This window comes from Hydra vulgaris, chromosome 10, assembly GCF_038396675.1.
Source record: "Hydra vulgaris chromosome 10, alternate assembly HydraT2T_AEP".
In the NCBI taxonomy this organism is placed as follows: Eukaryota; Metazoa; Cnidaria; class Hydrozoa; order Anthoathecata; family Hydridae; genus Hydra; species Hydra vulgaris.
The window spans coordinates 41,761,472-41,776,251 of record NC_088929.1 but is presented as its reverse complement, the minus strand read 5'-3'; the positions used below and the strand labels follow the sequence as shown (position 1 = coordinate 41,776,251).

Genomic DNA, 14,780 nt, shown 5'->3' with positions numbered 1-14,780 from the left:
GAACAAGCACCATCATGGAGAACAAACATGCTCGAAGTATGTCGTCTGATAAACGATGATTTTTTAAATGTTATCAAAACAAGTGTAGAAAAACAACACGAAGAATTAAAAAAACAACTAGAAGACTTTCTTAAAGTATATAAACTTTATTACAAATCAAAAAACATGGAAAAACAAACTTCGTGGAAAAGCAAACTTAAACCCACTTTAAAGTATTATTTTTTGTTTCCTTATCTATCTAACAAATGGGAATATGATCAGTTGAAGAAAAATTGTAAACTGTTAAATTATGTTGTTCCAGCTTGCATGGACCCACTCCCTTGTTTTTCGTTTGACGATAAAGTTTTTCATAATGGTTATTATACCTTATACACACCCGTTCCTATTTATGAATATTTTATACAAAAAAAGTACATCAAGAAGGAGATAAAGTGTACATTTACAAAGCCTTTGAACGTTGCAATTTTCATGAAAAAAGTTTAATAGAAATGTTTCCCACAGCTCAATGGTTTTTTTTCTTTAAGAGAAACTTTAACATTTCAAAGATTTTATACAGAAAAGAGGACGAAGTTTATAATTATGAAAACGACAAAATAGTATCGAAACAACCTATTCACACAAACAATCATTACACCAAATATTATGTGACTGCGGAAGAAGGATTATAAACAAGACAATTTTTTTTTATTTTTTATTTTTTTCCATATCAAAAAGTTGATATACAAGATTATTTATTTTAAATATATTTTCAAAACATTCACAAGTGTCTTTTTTTAATATGTAAATACATTGAATGTTGTCTTTTATAAATTTAATAAAATTAAAATATTCATCGTCATAAACGTTGCCATTTATTGTAAATCCGTTTACATAATCTTCCAAATACAATGAAAACATCAATGTTTCATATCGAGGGCAGTGATGACAAGCATTTGTTTTATCTTTGACATTTGAAAAATGTTCCAAGCATTTATCTTCGTTATTGACATACATAGGCAAAAGAGAGATTTTTGGAAAGAACCACTGATTTAAATCAAACGAGAGTATTTTAAGCTCATTTATCGCATTTAACACATCTTTTTCCATGCAACCACCTTTATAAAATACAAAGTTTCGTTCATATTTTGAAAATTTTTCTTTTAAATAATCGATCACAGATGCGCAAAATATGATTTCACTTGTGTATTTAAAACTAGGATAGTACTCTAACCCATGTATGTTGTTTTGACAGTAAAAAAATACTTTTTTATATTTTTCATCTAATTTGTGATAATTAACACACGGAATGACTTGCGTGTGAAAATATGTTTTATCACCGATGGATCGTAAACACAATTCTCTAACACAATTTTTTCCCCACTGATGTCGTTCAGTGTTGGTTATAAATTCCAAATCTAACAACCACAACTAGAAAAAAAAATGCTTTTTTATTAAAAAAAGAAGCGTATTCTTTTAATAAAACGAATAAAAAAGTATAAAAAAACAAATTTTTTTAAAAATATTTTTTTTTTACATTTTTAATTAAAAAAAATGAATCGCGTTGATAGCATCATTAAAAAAATTCACAACAATTGCGCAGTGTGCGCGCTCGATGAAGTATCTAAAAGATATAAATATTACGAACACAAGTCTGGAAATTCTTCACCTTCTTCGGATTACGTAGAAGAAGAACATTTTACAGATAAAAATTCGTTTGAATTTTTACAAAATGTACTCAAATCTAAAAGGATAACATTAAATTCTTACAGTATTGAAAAATGTTTTAAAAACAGCGAATTTAATAATTTACTCGAAAATCCTCAACTTTGTTCTGTTCATCTCAACTACTTTGATGATTTGAAAGAAACCTATGGCGAACCTTATGTAATAGAACTCTATAAAACCAAGCTTACTCTTTTGCTGCTAGAAAGAAAAATCAAACCACCTATGATTCTAACAGAAGGCGATCAAACTGACGGTTTTGTGGATACGTTTACTTCAAAAGTAATACCTACCATTACTTCTTTGATAAAAAAACTAGATGATGCTTTAAAAAAGAAGTCTGTTAAAAGAAACATTGAAGGAATTATAAAGGAAGGAACCGCCGATAAAAAAACTTTATTTGTTAATATATTACACGCTGTTGTAACACTATTTATTGCGAGTTTTTTTAATTTAGAAAAAGAAGAATAAAAAAAAAATGGCTACTGATGATTCTTTGTCTCGTTTTTTTAAAAATTCAGAATTTAAAAATTATTTTATAGGAATATATGCTTTTGACGAACTAAGTCAAACAAAAACACACATTCATATTATTCAACAAATGAAAAAAAATGGTTCCTTTATCATTTACAACAATGAAACTACAAAAGACGCAGGTCAACATTGGAGAGTGTTGATGAAAATAGACAAGGGTCATTTTTTTTGTTTTGATAGTTTAGGTGAAGAAAGTGTATTGCAACAAATTCCAATTCATTTAAGATTTAATAAATATTTGTTTGAAGCAGTAGAAGAAGTGAATAGCAATATACAAATCAACACGATTAACATTAACTACAACGAAATTGAAATTAATTCTTATATACGACAATCCAATCATTTTCCTACAGAATGGACAGCAGAAAATCGTGAATTTTATTGGTTTACCAAATTTATTTTAAAATATAGCGAAATTACTGGTAATCAAAATGTATTTTTTTCATACAATAAATTTCCTTTTCAATGGAATGATAGTAGTTTATGTGGTGCATTTGCCGCTTATTTTGTAGCTCTAGTCTTTCGCAGCGAAAATGTATTATATACAGATCAAATATATTTACCTTCGTTGTGCAGACTGTTAAACCATTATTTTTTTGAAGTAACAACGCTTCATGCCTCTTCACTAGTTCAAATAAATCTTTATTCATTTTTTCAGTTTATTAAACACGAACTCTTTCCACACCTTGATAACACTGCTAAACAACTGTTTGAAAAAGACATGCAGTTGCATTTTTATATGAAAAAACAGGAAAATCTGGAACGTGATCTTTTGTCTATGAAAACAAAACAAATTCCTTTACATTATGATATTTACGAAAAACAATTATTAGCTCAAAATGCTGCTAAAAGATTTTTAAAAGATGCAGGATTCTTAAGAACAAATTATGAAGGTACGTGGGGTAAGTTATCCCTATTGGATATTCAAGCCATTCCAGCTGTGATGAACGAGGAAAACATTTATTACATGATGCAAAATGAAATGGATAGAATTTACGCAAACAATTATACGCGATTAAAGACTGCCAATCAATTTTTAGATGTACCTATTGATGATGTCATGACTAAAAAAGAAATAAAAAGGCAGATTGCTCTGAATTTAATATAAACAGAATGAAGAGAACAGCACACACGCTATTAGAAGAAATCGTAGAAGAAAAATGCACCACGTGCAACGGATATGGTGAACTGTTTTTCGTTGTTTTAAAAGAAAAAAAAAATCAACATTTGTTAAAAAACTGCACTATCCACGTTGTAAATCAAGAAGTATGGATTTTTAATACTGTTACCAAAAGATCTGCAAAAATACATCTTTATAAAATAAATTGTTTAACTTGCAAAGGAAAAAAAACTATTCTAATAAAACGATATAAAAAGAAACGAGAACAAGAAAAAAGAAACAATTTGTTATATGTACATATTTATTCATTTAATGAATTAATATAATATTTTACAACTTTTTTTTTAATATACTTCAAACACTTTATCCGGAGGCATATAAGGGTTGGCAGGTTTTGTAACAACAGGAACAGGAGGCGTTTTTGTTTTTTTGCCTTTCCACGCTTTTTTTATACTGTATAACAGCGAACCCACTTGCAATGCGTTAGTTACATTTTTAGGCGTGATAAAATCGGCTAATCCTCTTCCTCTTCTGCGTATTCTCTTTCTATGACTTTTACGTCTTTTTGATCTCAAATATCTTTTTCGCTTAAAAGCCATTTTTGTTGACAATGCTCAACATAAACTAAAAAATGTTTCAAAGGAAGTTTAAAAGTTTCAAAAGGAACTTCTTCATATATAAACTCAATAATAAATTCATCGTTGAAACGTGTTACTTTAATAATTATTCCCCGTTGGTAATGATGCGTCAATGAAAAATCACCCTTTGCTTTACTATTTGTTTTAAACAGTGAAATATAAAAATCTTGTAATTTTGCAAACGTTAATTTTGCAAACCTCTCTAAATAATCATTCATTTTTTTATGTCTGCTTCTTCGAGTTAATTTTGCAAAGCTCTCTAAATAATCATTCATTCTTTTATGTCTGCTTCTTCGAGTTGCCAAACATTAAATGTCTCTTTAATAACATCAACAAAGTCTTCATAATTCATTTCAAATGTGGAACAAATGTGGTTGATTTCACCATAAAAAAATTCAATATGGGCTTTATTATTATCACGAGTTACTTTGATTTGTTTACTTGCATCCAAACGAAATACTAATTTAAAATCGCCTTTAACATGTTTTAAAATATCGCTAGCTTCAAACTTGGAAGCTTCTACATTCATAACTGTGTTATAAAATTCGTTTAAACAAGTTTTAAACTCCATTTTTTTTTTTTGTTTATTTTCAAATGAATATTTTTTCTTCAAATGAATTTTTTTTATTTCAAAACAAACAAATTTATAGTACTTTTTTTAAAAAAAAACAGAAAATACACTATCAAATATTTTTTTTATCAATATATTTTTGGTATTTTATTACCAATATAAAAAACACCGTCATATACATGTGATATGCTATATATTTTATTTATAATATCAAAATCTAATATAAATCCACCAAAAAAAGTAGATGTTTTTGTGTGTCCATTTTCTTTATCTCCGCTGATAATTTCAACAACACCGTTTTCATATTCGTACGTAAGAATATAATCGCCATAAGCACTTGTGTCTGTACGTAAATTTTTGAGCTTTTGACTCTGTTTTTCATTATCTTTCAATAACCAAAGACACTCTTTAATATTTTCTTCAACATAATCTCGAAATTTTTGCACAAAACATTTGTCACAATATTTTTTAATGTGACTTTTTCTTTTGGCGTGTTTACACACTATTGAATTCATTTTCTTTTGTAAATGAACGTTTTTACAGAATTGAGCTATTTTATACATGTTTTTTAATCCGATTAAACTATAGTTTTAAACAAATCACCAATTAAAGGAATACCTCCTAATAGGTTGCCAAGAAAACCTTTACCACGCTTTCTATAACTACGTTTTCGTCCTTTACCAATTAAAGAATGATAAGGTCTAGGATTAGGTTTCGATTTTCGATGAACAAAAATATATCTTTTAGCATTTCTATGCCCTCTATGTCTTCTATGTCTCATTTTTTAATAAATATTTCTGTGTTTATCGCGATCTACTTTTGTTAAAACAAAACGATATATCGGTTTTCCTACTCGATTCATTTCGCGATTTTGTTTATTATTTATATACTTGCTTTTTGTTTTTCGATAACACATCAGTGCTTTTCTACAATATTGACGCTTTATTTTTTTTAAATTTTTCTTAACTCTTCTACGTCTTAGAGTTCTTAGTTCTGTATTATTGGGATCAGTTAACTCGTTTTCATCAAAAGAGGTCCTATCAAAAAATTCAAAAAAAGCATCCCTATGAAAAGGCCATTTTCCATCTACTGTATATTTGGGTAATTTAGATGTATATTTAGGTCTCAAATTGCTTTTATAAGAAGGTGTTGAAAATAAATTCCGTCTTACAATCATACGGGAAAAATCAATATCATCTGCAGCCATTTTTGTCTTTTTTTTTAACTTTAACTTTTTTGACTTTAACTTTTTTTTGACTTTAACTTTTTTTCGACTTGTATTTTTTTATATCTTTTTTTTTTTTTTACAATATAAAAAACATAGTGTCACCCTGACACAACCTTACTTATTCTGTCTTTACTTTATCTTAGTAGGCCTACTTACTTGTGTTTTTTTCTTACAGTCTTTATTTTTTTTTTATACGGCCGTATTTTTTCTTACTTACTTACTTAACCTTACTTAGTCCTTACTTAACTTACTTAGTCCTGACTTAGTCCTTAGCCTGCTTACTCACACACTCGTTCTCACATCACTAATTCTTTCGAGTTAGTGTTTTCACTCGACACACTCACTAATTCTTTCGAGTTAGTGTTTTCACATTGAACTTTCTATACTTTCTAGACGCACTCACTAATTCTTTCGAGTTAGTGTTTTCACATTGAACTTTCTATACTTTCTAGACGCACTCACTAATTCTTTCGAGTTAGTGTTTTCACATTGAACTTTCTATACTTTCTAGACGCACTCACTAATTCTTTCGAGTTAGTGTTTTCACATTGAACTTTCTATACTTTCTAGACGCACTCACTAATTCTTTCGAGTTAGTGTTTTTACATTAAACTTTCTATACTTTCTACTACCCTCAACGAGAATCGAACCCACGACGGTCTAATGGCATGGCGTTTGAAACATAGTGCGGCGAGCGAATGCACTATGCTACGTCGACGTATTGGTTCATAAAGTTTTGAATTTATTTAACATGTTGTTTTAACACTTATCACAGAGTTTTTTTCTTCGCAGTGTTTTTAAAAAGTTGTTTACTCCGTATTTTAATCTTTTTAATCTTGTTCATAAAAGCGTTATTATAACTTTCTAAATTTAACTAACATGACACAGCATTTTCTTTTCATTGAATAAAGTTGCATCACTTTAGCTTTTATTTCGCGTTAATCTGTAGAGATTAAATTTTATACATAAAAAGCGTGTTTTTTTTGTTAACAAAATCAAAAATGACAAAAACATTAACAAAACGTTCGATTAAAAAAACAAAATATTTTTTTAACGATGAAGTCGTCGGAAAAGAAATAAATTTTAAAGAAAACGAACTATCTTTAGAAGAAGAACCAGAAATCATAAGCGATGACGATTCGGTTATAATAATAGAAGATGAAGACGCAATATTGGATTTTAATATTTTTATAAACGACCCAGACAAAATAGACTTTGTCGTAAAAAATCAAACTGTTGAACCTCCAAAAGAAAAAGAAACCTCCTCTGAAAAAGAAATAGACGAAGCTCCATTAGAATTTGCAGAAGCACCGGTCAACAAAATAAAAGTTTGTTTTTTAATATTTTTTACACTTTTTCATTATTTCTTTTCTTTACACATAAGATTTTTTTATATATTTTTTTAGAAAAAAAGCAAGTCATATAAACGACGCAATGCTATAAGAAAACTAAATTATTTAATAAAAAGAAATGTTTACAATTTGTAAATATATTATTTTTGTCTATTTTTTCGTCGTATATTTGCTTCTTTTAATTGATGTTTAATATCGACATAGGATTCAGCAGTATGAACCCAACGTTTTATTCTTTTGCCAACTCTTCCAAGTTTACGATTTGTTTTATTATCTTTATATCTGTTATTTGTTCTTCGTAAACACGATAATATTCTTTTACAATTGCTCGGTAAATACTGATTTTCAGTCTGTGTCGATGTTGAACTTTGTTTTCTACTTGTTTGTGTTTGAACTGCTTTTTTTGTTCTAGGAACTGTTGTTTTTGTACGTGCCATATTGACAGTGTTTAATGATCTAGGAGTATACCTTATTTTAGGCATTTTATAAAAAAAATGATATTTATAACTATTTATAATTATTACAATAAAATAAAGAGTATTTATTTCTAAATAAACCTATTTTTTTTAGTTTTAATAATGAGATATATAACAATAAACAATATAAAATATGAAGTGTTTAGCGATACTATCAACGATCAATTTTTCATTATTCAAAATGAAAAAAAAAAACCCATCAGTCTAGTATTTCCATACGACGCAAAAAGAGGTAATTGTTTTTTATGGTTTTTTTTCATTTTTATAAGAAAAATTATTATTTTTTAAAATACTATTTTTTTTCTAGAAAAAGAAATGCAAAAACTTAGAGACTTTAAAAACTTTGTCAGACAAAATTTTGTAGATGAAACAAGATTTTCTCGCACTCGTCGTAAGTTTTTTTTAACTTTACTATTTTTTCTTATTAAAAAAATTCATTTTTTAAAAAAATATTTTCTTTTTTTAGATAATCCCTATCCACGTTCACCACCATCACCATCACTACTATCGCCACTATCACCACTATCACCACGTTCGCCACCACAAACACCACCAGAACCCAATAGGGAAGTAGGTCCTTCTCACTGGGACTACTCTCCTCGTAAGTTAAACTTGAACCTTTTTTTTATTTTATTAAAAAGTATAAATATTTTTTAATATCCCCTTTGTCTGTTTTTTTTTAGAGAGTCCAGATCCTGAAAATACAGAAAGCGAAATTTTATGAGCTTTTGTATATATTTTTTTATAGAAAAAAATTTTTTTTTAGTTGTTATTACTATTTTGTTATTACTATTATATATATATATACATTACTATTTTTTTTGTTATTACTATTTTAATATTTGTCGTTTTTGTTAAATTTAAAATTAAAAAAGTATTAATTTTTTCTTTATATTTTTTTTGCTTATTTGAATTTTTACATTTTTTATTACAATATTTTTTAATACAATAGAATTTTACATCATTTTTTAATACAATAGAAAAAAAATGTACAAACAAATAATAAATACAATTTCAAAACAATTAAATCACCATTGGAAACAATTAGCGATTGATCTACACTTTAAAAGACACATTATTAAAAAAATTGACGTGAATTATATAAAAAACTTTGACAAAATTAAAAAAATTTTAATTCTTTATTTAACGCAACACAAAGATAAAAAAAGAGCTTTAAATCATTTATATTATGTAATAACAAGATGGGAAATTGAAACCGACAAGCAAGAACTTTTATTTAATTTATTACAATGTAAATTAGTTTTATTTAATATTTAATGTTTTTATATTTTTTAGCATAAAATAATGAATTTTACACGATTAAAACTAAAAATAGCACAACATTTACAAACACATTGGCAAACGTTAGCCGAATATCTGGACTACAAAAACCGTGATATCGTATGCATACAAACTGATTATCGTGATACTAACGAAAGAATGATGAGACTTTTAAATTTAATTTATCAAAGAAAAGGAACCGAATTCGAAGCAGCTCGTGCTTTATATGATGCGTTATGGACATGGTCAGTTGACATGACAACAAAACAAAATAATTTAGAACTATTAAAAAATATAGAAGAAACTATGAAAATAATTGAAAACTATATATTACAATAATTTTTTTATAATTTTTTTGTAATTTTTTTATTTTTTTTAGCAAACTAATATATTTAAAAAAAATGAAACAATACGTCAAAAAATGTGGATGGTAAGTTTTGTCATTTGTTTTTTCTTTGTTTTTTTTTTATAATTTTTTTATATTTTTTTCTTTTTTTTCTTTTTAGTTATGTAGATTATATTAACAAAGAGAGTCTTTGCTATCACGAGTTGTTATTGACAAAAGAAGAAGAACAAGATTTGGAAGAACTTATGGAAATGGAAGAATTAACAGAGGAAGATTATGAAAAATATTTAGTTCAATTAGTACAAGAAATGGAAGAAGAAGAATCAGATGATATTGAAGAACTTAAATTACAAATGTTGGAAGAAGAAATGGAAAAAGAAGTGGAAGAAATAGAAAAAGAAATGCATGAAATCTTAGATGAAATGGATTGGGAACAATACGTTATAGACGTTATGAATAAAATGGACAACTTACCAGAGCTTTATTTATAATTTTTTATTTATAAATATATCTTTTTTTTAGTCAAATAAAATAACAAGCATCACTTTTTAAATAATAAACTCGACAACAAGAACACCATGGTTTGAAATTGCTTTTTATCATAAACTTTTTATCGTATTGCAGCATAAGACGAACTGTTGTAATAAAATGAGATCACTTTATTTTGTAATTTTTTTTCATCGTATTGCATCATAAGACGAACTGTTGTAATAAAATGAGATCACTTTATTTTGTAATTTTTTTTCTTTTTTTTTAGACAACTAAAAAAATGAATAATAATGATGATTATGAAGATATGTTTCCTGGGTTTGGTGATTATTTAAACGAAGAAGAAAAAGAAATAGAAAATATAACTTTTAACAATATATTTGAAGAAGAAGAAGAATTTATTGAAAAGAACCTTATTTATATTTTTATTCTTTTATATGTTTTATTGAGCAATTTTGTTTATTTATTAATTCTTTTATGTTAAAAAAGACATGTATATTTTTTTATATTTTTTTATATAAATAAATGTTTTTTTTTCAGCAACTAATAAAAAAAATGTCAGCCAACATATATCCTTGCTGTTTTTGCGACAAAGAATTTAGTGCAAAAGAACTTTTACAGCATCAAGCAGATTGTTCTACAGAACAATACTCCCACGAATGTTTCACCTGTAAAAAAAAGGTACAAGATTTGTTAAACCACGAATGTGATTACGAATTTCTAGATATACAAAAAATATGTTTTTTTTGTAATACCAAAATCGATGATCAAGATTATTATGAGCACTCTGTCATCTGCTTTCAATATTATAAAGAGCAACAAAATCGTTATTTGAACCAAGTCGTTCAAGACGAAAAGAAAAATTTAAATTATTTGAATCTTTCTATGAATCAAATCATGATTAAAATGAAGAGTCTTCAAGAAAAAGAAATTAAAAATCTAAAAGAAGAAAACGACAAACTTCAACAAACTCTAGCAAAAACGAACCAAGAAATGGCAGAATTAAAAAGTCTCTGTTATGACAACATGTTGGTTTTAGCAAATCAACAAGATACAGAACATCTCAAACAAGAAATAACAAAACTTTATCATATTGCAGAAGAAAATAGCACAGAATTCTTAGCTTTAAAAAATTCCATTCAACAACCTAAAGAAGTCAAGGTAATTCAACACGTTTTTAAAGACACGCAATTGATCAAACTCGATCAAATGAATCTCAGACTGTTATCAGATGAAACATTTTATTCAGAACCCATTTACACATCAGAAGGATACCGTTATCGAATAAAAGTGTATACACGAAGTACCGTCATCAACAATCTAGCCATTTACTTTCAATTGTTAAGAGGTGACTTGGACGATGGTTTACAATGGCCTTTTACCAAAAATGTTAATATCACCTTGAGAAATAAAGAACAATTTTTTACTCGTACTACTACCAACAATAATTATCTTCAACTTTTAGACGACAGTTCATTTGATAAACCTACCACTGAATATAATGTGGCTGTTGGTTATAAGAATTTTATTTCACACGAAGAACTAAAACCATTTATTATTAACAATAATTTATTTATTACGATTAGTATACAATAACATATTTTATGTAAAAAAATGTATTTATCCTATTTTTTAAAATGTTTTTTTTTGTACTTTATCTAACATTATTAACCCTTATTTTTTTTTAGATTAACTAATAAAAAAAAATGAATACCATTGATATATTCAGAGAAATTAGTTTGGAACTAACAACCAACAACGTGCAATCTATCAAATTCTTACTCAGAATACCATTAGGAATCAAACAAACTTTAAAAAATGGTTTGGATATGATAGAATACTTTAAAGATCATACTATTCAAAGTGAACATGGTCATCTTTACGAATCATTAGAAAGTAAATTGGAATATCTACTTGTATTATGTAAAACAATTCATCGAAATGATATTTTCAACAAATACAAAAATAAAATACCACGTCTTCCTAGTTACGAAGAATGCGTTGTTAATAATCCACCTGTATATGCATATCCAAGTGCAGTTGTAGAAGCAAAACAACAAGAACTATTTCATTTATATAATCCAAAACCAGCTAAAGCACCTGAATGTGCACAAGAATTCATTTAACTCTTTTTTTTTTAGGAAAAAAAATTTTTTACTTGTATAACTTTTTTTACTTGTATTAACTTTTTTTACTTGTATAACTTTTTTTACTTGTATTAACTCCATTTGTAAACTTTTTTTTTTTTTTAGACAACTAATTAAAAATAATGGGAAGCAACTGGGGAAATATTAGAAGAATACTTGATAAAGAAGAAATTACACTTCGTCACTTTTTACAAAGACTTCATCAACAAATGGCACGAGAAAAAAAGTTTATAGAAATAGACAAAGAAACAAGAAAAGCTAGTCATTATTTAGAATTCAACATTCTTTCTTATATTAAAAACTTTGAAAAACAAACAGTCATCTGGTTTAGTCCAGAAGAACGTCATTTTTCTTATTATCAATTTATTTTCGACAGTTTTAGTTTGAATCACTTTAACAGATTTACCCGTGAAATTCAATCACAACTTAGCTTGAAAGATTTGAGCAAAAGAACTTTGGCTTATCGACGAATTTATTTAGAATTTCAAGAGTTGCAAAAGAAAATTATTTCTTTATTTGATAAAACCAAACTACCACATAGCAAATGGAAAGATAAAGATAATATTCGTTTGTTATTTTACAGCTTTCATTCCATTGTTGATTTTGAATTTGATTCCTATTTTAATATTTTTAATAATCGTTTATTATTTTTTAATCTTCAAAGAGAATATCTTTACAAATTATTTCATATACTTTTCACAGAAATATCTTATTTTGCTGATCCAAATAAACAACTGGAAATACATTTAATACGAAAATTATATCGTTTAATCATGGAATATATAAATTGGTCACAACAACAATATTTTTATACTATTGAACCTTGTTTTATTCATTTTCAAATTGTAAAACACTATTTTTAATTTTTTTTAATTTTTTTTTTAGTTAACTAATAAAAAAAATGCAAAGAAGTAAGCACTTTTATGAATACGACATTATCCACATTGTGAATTGGTTTACATCCGAAACAAAAAATAACATGGATGTAGACTTGAAAACGTTAAAAGATTTGTGTAAAAGAAAATTGGCATATAGAAGAATTAAAATCGAATTTGAATTATTAAAAGAACAGCTTGGAAATTTATATATTTATGATGATGAAAACAAATCTTTTTATATTTGTGACTTTTCTTATGATTACGACATTAGTTGTTTATTAAATCATAATTCATTTTATTGGGTACAAAGAAAAATTATATATCCTTTATACGAAATGTTTAGATCGCACTATAATAATCGTTATATTAAAAATGAACAACTTGATTTTTTTTATAATTGTATTAGAAAATACATTCAATGGGCAATAGATCAATATTATTATATTCGTGAAAATAATTTTGTACATTATAATGATATCATTTTATATTTATAGACAAACTAATAAAAAAAATGAAATACGGTTACAGCAAAAGAAAGCCAAACAAAAAAGTGAAAAAACAAATGAAAGGTATATTTTTTTTCTGTATTTATTTTTATCATTAAAATTTTTTATTAATTCTATTTTTTTGTTTTTTTACAGCCATGTATGCCTACTATTTTACAATAAATAAACATTCGTTAAACCACTCAGATACAATTAACCGAAGATACTTTTGTATTAAACAATGTGGCGTATGTCAAGCGTGCTACTTGAAAAAAAATGATTAACTTTTTTATACAGAAATATATATTTTATTGCATATTTGTGTCTTTTTTTTTTATTGTATATTAATGTCTTTTTTTTATTCTTTATTTTTTTACTTTTTTATAACAATTTCTATTTTTTTCTAACATTCTTTTTCTTTAGATATAAATAAAAAAAATGAATTCAAATGAAAACTGGGAAGATGATCTCACTGATTCCACATTCGAGCTACCACCACCAAATATAAAATTTAAAAAAATGAATGCGAAATTAAAAGGATTAGCCTTCGAGAAATGCTTGGAAGACGAGCTAGAAAAAATAAACATTAATAAGAAAAAAACTTCTATAAACGAATATATAAAAGCGAACTTTTCTATTCACAAATCATAAACTTTTTTTAATTGAAATTTTTTATTGTACTTTTTTTATTAACATTTTTTTTTGTACAACTATTTTTATAAATAAAAATTTTTTTTTAGCTAACTAATACAATGTGTGGAAATCGCAATTGTACTGTCAAAAACACAATCCAATTAACTGGTGAAGAACTGATATTTGTCTTGATGTCTGCAGAAAAATATCAAAAATCATTTTTTGAAGAACTCGACATTTATAATCATTATGTCACCATCGGAAAACAATATTATCCAAACATGACATTTGAAAACTTTGTCAAAGAAAAATATCCTATTTTCAGAGAAAAAAATAAATCAATATTGTAACATTTTTTAACTGTAACAGTTTTTATAAAATAAAAAATTTTTTTGACACCTGATCTTTTTTTTGCGCGCATGCGCCACCTTTTTTTTTTTTTGAGACCGGGAAATTTTCATCACTTTCATTCGGTTTATTTCAACTTTTTTTTACACGGGCCGCGGTTTTAACGTTTTATTTTTTACACGGTCGGTGACACTGAATCTGAGTCTGACTCTTACAAGAATTGTAACTTACGTTATCATCATATACAATATAAAAATGTTGATCATTTTTAAATCAAATTTTTACTGATGCACATAAAAACCTATAGGTAAGTTAGAGGCAACGGACCTATAGGTAAGTTAGAGGCAACGGACCTATAGGTAAGTTAGAGGCAACGGACCTATAGGTAAGTTAGAGGCAACGGACCTATAGGTAAGTTAGAGGCAACGGACCTATAGGTAAGTTAGAGGCAATAGACCTCTAACTTACCTATAGGTCCGTTGGAATGAATTAAATAGCTAAAAATTGCTTTAATTACTGTTGAACTTTTTTATGAGTTAAAATATATTATAAA

The 14,780-nt window shown here is 26.5% G+C and overlaps 2 protein-coding genes across 8 annotated transcripts in view; one reads left to right on the top strand and one right to left on the bottom strand.

Moving 5' to 3' along the window:
* LOC136085973 (homeobox protein 2-like) overlaps positions 1-14,780 on the bottom strand; it is a 101,540-nt gene that overhangs the window by 56,915 nt on the left and 29,845 nt on the right. The gene's annotated exons all lie outside the window — the stretch shown is intronic.
* Positions 5,893-14,223, top strand: LOC136085972 (proline-, glutamic acid- and leucine-rich protein 1-like). 5 transcript variants are annotated; one of them, XM_065808048.1, is made up of 5 exons: positions 5,893-7,852; positions 7,928-8,221; positions 8,304-9,331; positions 9,408-13,330; positions 13,403-14,223. In XM_065808048.1, the coding sequence occupies exons 1-3, from the start codon at positions 7,723-7,725 to the stop codon at positions 8,342-8,344; spliced, it is 465 nt and encodes a 154-aa protein (XP_065664120.1). In that variant the 5' UTR covers positions 5,893-7,722; the 3' UTR covers positions 8,345-9,331; positions 9,408-13,330; positions 13,403-14,223. The 5 variants fall into 5 exon arrangements, with proteins under 5 accessions (XP_065664120.1, XP_065664121.1, XP_065664122.1 ...); XM_065808049.1 differs by having other exon boundaries at positions 5,915-7,852; positions 7,928-8,011; positions 8,087-9,331; XM_065808050.1 differs by lacking the exons at positions 5,893-7,852; positions 7,928-8,221 and having other exon boundaries at positions 8,538-9,331.